This window comes from Martes martes, assembly GCF_963455335.1.
Source record: "Martes martes genome assembly, chromosome: 4".
NCBI classification, from domain to species: domain Eukaryota; kingdom Metazoa; phylum Chordata; class Mammalia; order Carnivora; family Mustelidae; genus Martes; species Martes martes.
The window spans coordinates 29409983-29415734 of record NC_137891.1 but is presented as its reverse complement, the minus strand read 5'-3'; the positions used below and the strand labels follow the sequence as shown (position 1 = coordinate 29415734).

The following is a 5752-nucleotide window of genomic DNA, read 5'->3' as shown; positions in this document are numbered from 1 at the left end:
AAAAAGACCTAAACATGGACCTCTGAAAGAAGTTGCTGTTCCAGGTCTAGCAATAAAAACTCTCATAAACAACAACCAGTACCATGTTCAAGAGATAGATGCAAGGTCAAAATCTCCATGAAGGATCCAAGCCCAGCAACACCACAACTATCATCGGTTCAATGTCTATAACATTTATCACCTGATCTTGCCAAAGTACTTCTAAATAAAGACATTTAGAGCCCAAAACCTCTTTCTCAGGTTGGAAACAATAGAGTCTAAAGTTCAGGATGACTTTAAATTCAAGTAATCCTCATCTTGAATTCAGGCACTGATAGGAGGGACTAGAACTACACACCTGAATACTGGAGGAAAGCTGATTAAGGCAGTTAGCTGGACTGTGTCAACACAGCACTCAAGGAGACACCCCGATGATTTTCTGAATTGGTTCTTCTTGGAGTAATGGTCTGCCATCACATAAGTAGAACCTTAAAAGAGCTGTGTCCTATATATAAACAGATGTGTCCTATATATGAACAGATCTAAATAAGTAAGCATTAATTATGATGTTTCAATTTTAAAATTTTAAGGAAGGAAAGAAAGAAATATATTCTGACTTGTTAGGTCTTTCCTCATGCATATCTTTTTCTAATTGAGACACATATATAGATATAATGGCATATTTATATATGTATCCCTATCTGGGATCCCTATTTATATATATAGATAGGGATACATATATAGATATAATGGGATAGATCTTGATAGATATATATAGATATTCCATTATATCTATATATGTATCTCTATCCGTACCTATATCTATATATCTATGTGTATATATATATACACAGAGAGAGAGAGAGAGATCCTTTAGATCGTATCAGAGCTATTTGTAATTTGGTTGTGCTGTAGGATTCGTTATATGTTTCCCAGTGAAAAGCTTTGGCTTTTTCTCCTTTATCCAGTTTTACAGAATTGAAAAACTTCCTAACACTTGATTCTCTAATTTGTCTTCCTTCATGACTGAAAATCGGGCTGCACATTAATTCAGATCAGTCTGCAATTCAGCTAATTAATCATGTTTTACCAATAAATAAAACAAAACTCAGCTGATCGCACTTAGCTAGCTTCTAAGAACAAGCGTGATTTTTTTTTAATGTATTTTTCTAAAAAGACACACTCAGAGCTACTCGCCCAGCCAAGGATATCATTAATTTATTGCCTCAACTTCACGTAAAGTGGGTCTCTATGCAGGTCAGAATCTGACAATTCACAGACCTTCAGAAAATGAAATTTATACCGCTGTAAGTCAGCTTCAACACAAACCATGACATGAGAGTCACAGTAAAACAAAAAAACTTTGTTCAAAAAGCACAAAGAACCAGCAATAGATAATAAATATCATCTTTATATTCTCTCAATTATTTCCAAAGTGAGCTATATCTAGTTTCCTCTGATGTCCATAAAATTTCTCATTTTTACCTATGCCTGCCCTCTCTATTTTTACTATCCTCTGATCCTACCTTTTTGCATCTCATCTGAACCCTCAGTAACACACAGTGTACCTAACTCATCAAGTGAATCTCTGACAGCCACAAGAACTCATTCACATAAATATCCTGACTCACACACCCTGCCGGCCAAAGTCATCGACGTTTTCCACAATCCTCAAAAACAACAATAACTTTAGGCATTAGAATTAGGCTTTAGGATCTATAAAGAAATTGTATTCTCAATTCCCTATTCTCTGCTCTTCCACCCCAAATTCCAAGTTCCAGTCTTCTTTAAGAATGACCCCCCAATGGAAGTTAAAACAACTCTTACCGTGGGAGGATGGAAACACCTCAAGGATTAATTGCAAAATGAAGCTATTTCTAAGGATGCATTTCTGACCCCTTTCTGAACCATAACTGTACAGAGACAGGGTGTTAGTGTGGACTCTGGGTGTGGGTTCTACAAAGCTGTGACCACTTTGATCATCATGCCTCTCACTGAGCAAGTTTGAATGTCAGGAGGCAAGATTTCACAGTTAATGTGGGTATGAATGAGGAACTCAGAATAATACTTATGGGGATACCTGGGTGGCTCAGTTGGTTAAGCATCTGCCTTTGGCTCAGGTCATGATCTCATGGACCTTGAGATCCTGGGATGGAGCTCCCCCCACTCCTCTCTCAAATAAGATCTTTAAACAAAGGTTTTTTTTTAATTTTAAAAATTAAAGAAAAAATGATGCTTAGACCACTGTTGGGGGAGATAAGTTTTGGTGAGGACACAGTTCCCACTGAATCACTGTGTTTACTCTTTCTCTCTGTCACTCTTTTTTTAATTTTTTGGCTATGGGCTGAAGGACTGCTGCCATCCTGGGGCAATGGCTTGTTGCTTAGCCTAGAGAAGTGAAACCAACTTCTAGGCGTAGTCTCTAACAGTCTAGCTGCAATTGTGTCGCATTATATTTCTCCAAACGACAATAAAACGTCACCTGGGTGTGTGTCTGAGCCAATCATGACTTAGACCTGCCTAGAGGTTTATATGTCTGGAAACACAATAAAAATGTCTTATGCTTTGCCTCTCTGGTATAAGAACCAGGAAAGACTTCTAGATCCTGGGTAACTGTCTGATGGCTAAACCACAAACAGAAAATGAAATTTATATAAGCAACTAATTTTACTTCATCTAGAGAATGGGCATGCAACACTGGCTAATATCTGGCACTACCATTCTGGGTTAAATTCAGATTGGTCTTATAATGATTTACATTATTTTTCTTTTACTGGAAACTTTATTCTAATGACTTAGTTACCACTTCTGAGCACAGAAATAATTTTAAGTATAACAGATGTGTTTTTGCATTTTTTAAAATAATCAACATCCCCAAGCTTCAAAATATTCAAATTCAAAACCCTATATTTTAGTATTCAGCCTAATTAGAGAAAGAAAAAATTTAGCAAGAGAATGGATAAGCACCTTTGAGAATTAAATATAAGCCTTATTATGTGATTAGTGCTTAAGTTCATTTTCACAAAATATGTATGTACTTGATCCTACTCTATGTAGGACCTACTAATGTCCAAAGAATAATACCCCATAGCATGTAAGAGAAATCATTAGTACACTGGTTGTTAGAAATATTTTGCTATAGAAGTAGAAGCTGATGGCCATTATAGATGAATTAATCTCAGTTCTTTAGAAGAACAGGTGTAGCTGGTTGTGGTTTTTTATGCATCTTACATAGCTTTTCTTCCAAATAAAAAATACATCCAGAACAAAACCACTCACTGGCTGTTGGTTTGGGAAATAAGCCTTTCTTGCCAAGCAAAGAAACTGTACTGTTAATTTTAAGAAATGTGGTTGGTTGGTTGGTTTTCATATAAAATGCTAACACAGACTCTCAGTAGGCTCACAACCAGAATTAACTCTATCCATCAAGGGCATCTTCCTCTACCAAGGACAGTTCCAAGGTGTTCTCATTAGTGCAGGTTTTCATCCTGAAGTTGAAAGAACCATAGAGTTTTGCAGACTCTTTGGAAGAGGCAAACCTGTTGCGACGATATAGCTCCCCTTTCCACATGGACATCATCAGCAAACAGGACAAAACGACCCCCCCAAGGGTGAGCAGGCAGAGTCCTGCAATCACACAGCGGTCCAGGTGCGCCCCCAGCCTTGCGCTCTCCCTCTCCAAACGTTCCATCTCCCGGGCTGCCACGGTGTTGGGATCCACAGTCACTTCCCGAGGGACAATGTAAGAGATGATCACCAGCAAGATGCCGGTGACCAAGAACAAGATGGCACTGATGAAACCATAGTCTACGGACTTCCCTGAAGATGCGGCTTCTGAACTTATATCATCTTCATCCTCAGATATCAAGGATATGGCAGCCTCCTGAGACCACTCATTCGGATTTCCCCAGCCAAGGTCTCCCAGGTGATGGCTCCCTTTTGCCGAAGGGGAGCACGGGTTCCTTTGCTCTAGGTTGACGTTCTCATCCACGCAGGTGAAAGAAGTTTCTAATTCCTGGCTGCAGCAGTTGCAGACTTTCCGTCCTGCTGTTACGCGGTTGTTCCCTGAGTTGAGAGGCCCTGGTGGCAAGAAGTCCGTCTGAATAACACTGTCTTGCAGAGAGGAGGAGGGGCATGCTGGAGCAGGGCTAAGTTTAGACCCTTCCGTCTCAGCTGCTCTTGGTGTTGACATACAGTGTCTCTGGCAGCAGAGAGCAGCTCTGGCGGCGGCTGCATCTGCCCGGTCACCAGGAAGCTGTCCTGAATGCCAGTCCGCAGCGTCGCACAGGACTGCCTGGCTGCTCCTCTTCTCAAGGCAGCGGAGCTCCATCAGAGCTAGTCAGACATCCCCCAGCAGCTTCCCAGAATTCTGCCACAAACCACACAGGTAAGAACCCAACAGGACCTAAGGCTGCACTACCAGGGGTCCCGCTCCTGAGGCCCCCATCTCTTTTTCAGCCACTGTTGTTGACACTTCGAACCCCAGCTCCTCCTAAAAGGGGCAAAAGAAAGGAGAGGATGCCTAGTGGCAGCAAAGTGGGAAAAGGGCAAATCCTCTGACTTGGCAGAGGGACTGACACTGAGAAACTTAGGTCAGGGCAGAAAAGGAGCACAGAGGAAGCAGCAGTGTCTCTGAGGGAAGCTTTGCCGTCACCAAGCCAAATTTATCCAAGGACTCACACATTTCTGTGACAGGATCCCTCAAGTAAGAAGGCAAGTTTCCTGTAGAGAGACACAAATGAGAGAGGCGGGGACCTTTTTTAGCAGAGCTGTGATTTTCTGGAAAACCTGGGGAAGCACACACCTCTCAACAATTCAGTGAAATTATGGTTACACTCTCTTTAGTTCAGAACAGATTCTAATAGAGATTAGCTTTAGTGCATTACCATGGATGAACAAATATGTCACCATCAGCTGGGCTGTCTTGGCACAGGAGCTCAGCATTTTGACTGAGTAGCTTGGAAGTGGGTGAAAGATGGCTGGCCACCTCTCCTAAATTTCCACCTCGTACATCCAATGCCCTTAGTCCCACAGCCCTGTATGTACAAGACCCCATGCTTGTTCATTGTGTTTTCATTCTCAGCCCTTGCAGCTACATGACGCCAGCTTGTTCTGGACCCAGAAGTGTGTAGACAACATGCCTTACTGTGTGATCCCTGCCAAATACCATGGACCAGTGTGCTCCACTCCCCGCCTTCCCCAAACACACCTGCTCTAGGTGCAGATCTGTGACTCTTGCTCATTGTGTCTGAATGGGTCTGAGTCCTTCTCCCTGTGTACACTTGGCTAACAAACATGCATGGGACATTGACCATCCAGAAGTTTTTATTTAGAAGTAAACTGACAGTAAAAGACAAATTATAAACCCATAGAGTCACAGTTCTGTTGAGGTAAGCAGGTGAGACGCTATTAACATAGTTCCAATATTACCTTTGGAACTTTGCCTCCAGACATGACCTTACCCCACCGCAGCATGCTTTCTGTGATAGAACTTTGAGTTAAGAAGAAAACTGCCCATCTTTCTATGCCTCTGCCATCCTACCAAAGAATAACAACTCACTTTTCACTATCACTAAGTACAGCAGTTTCAAGCAAGGGCCCTTTTTTATTTTGGTTCCAAATTTCTGGCCGTAGTTGATTTAACCCATGGTTGGAGGCTTATTATGCTCAAAATCCACAGCTCCAGCAGCTGGTAACCCACGAAGACATAAGAATAAGGCTTACCTAAGGTCTACCTGGCAACTCACTTAAAATATGGGAGAGGAAATCCACA

General features: G+C 41.7%; 1 protein-coding gene across 1 annotated transcript; it reads right to left on the bottom strand.

Annotated features, from left to right (window-relative positions):
- Nucleotides 1-3397: 3397 nt before the first annotated feature.
- Nucleotides 3398-4309, bottom strand: TMEM74 (transmembrane protein 74; the record flags this gene model as incomplete). Its single annotated transcript, XM_080801629.1, has 1 exon — nt 3398-4309. One exon carries the CDS (start codon nt 4307-4309, stop codon nt 3398-3400), a length of 912 nt encoding a protein of 303 aa, XP_080657755.1.
- Nucleotides 4310-5752: the final 1443 nt, after the last annotated feature.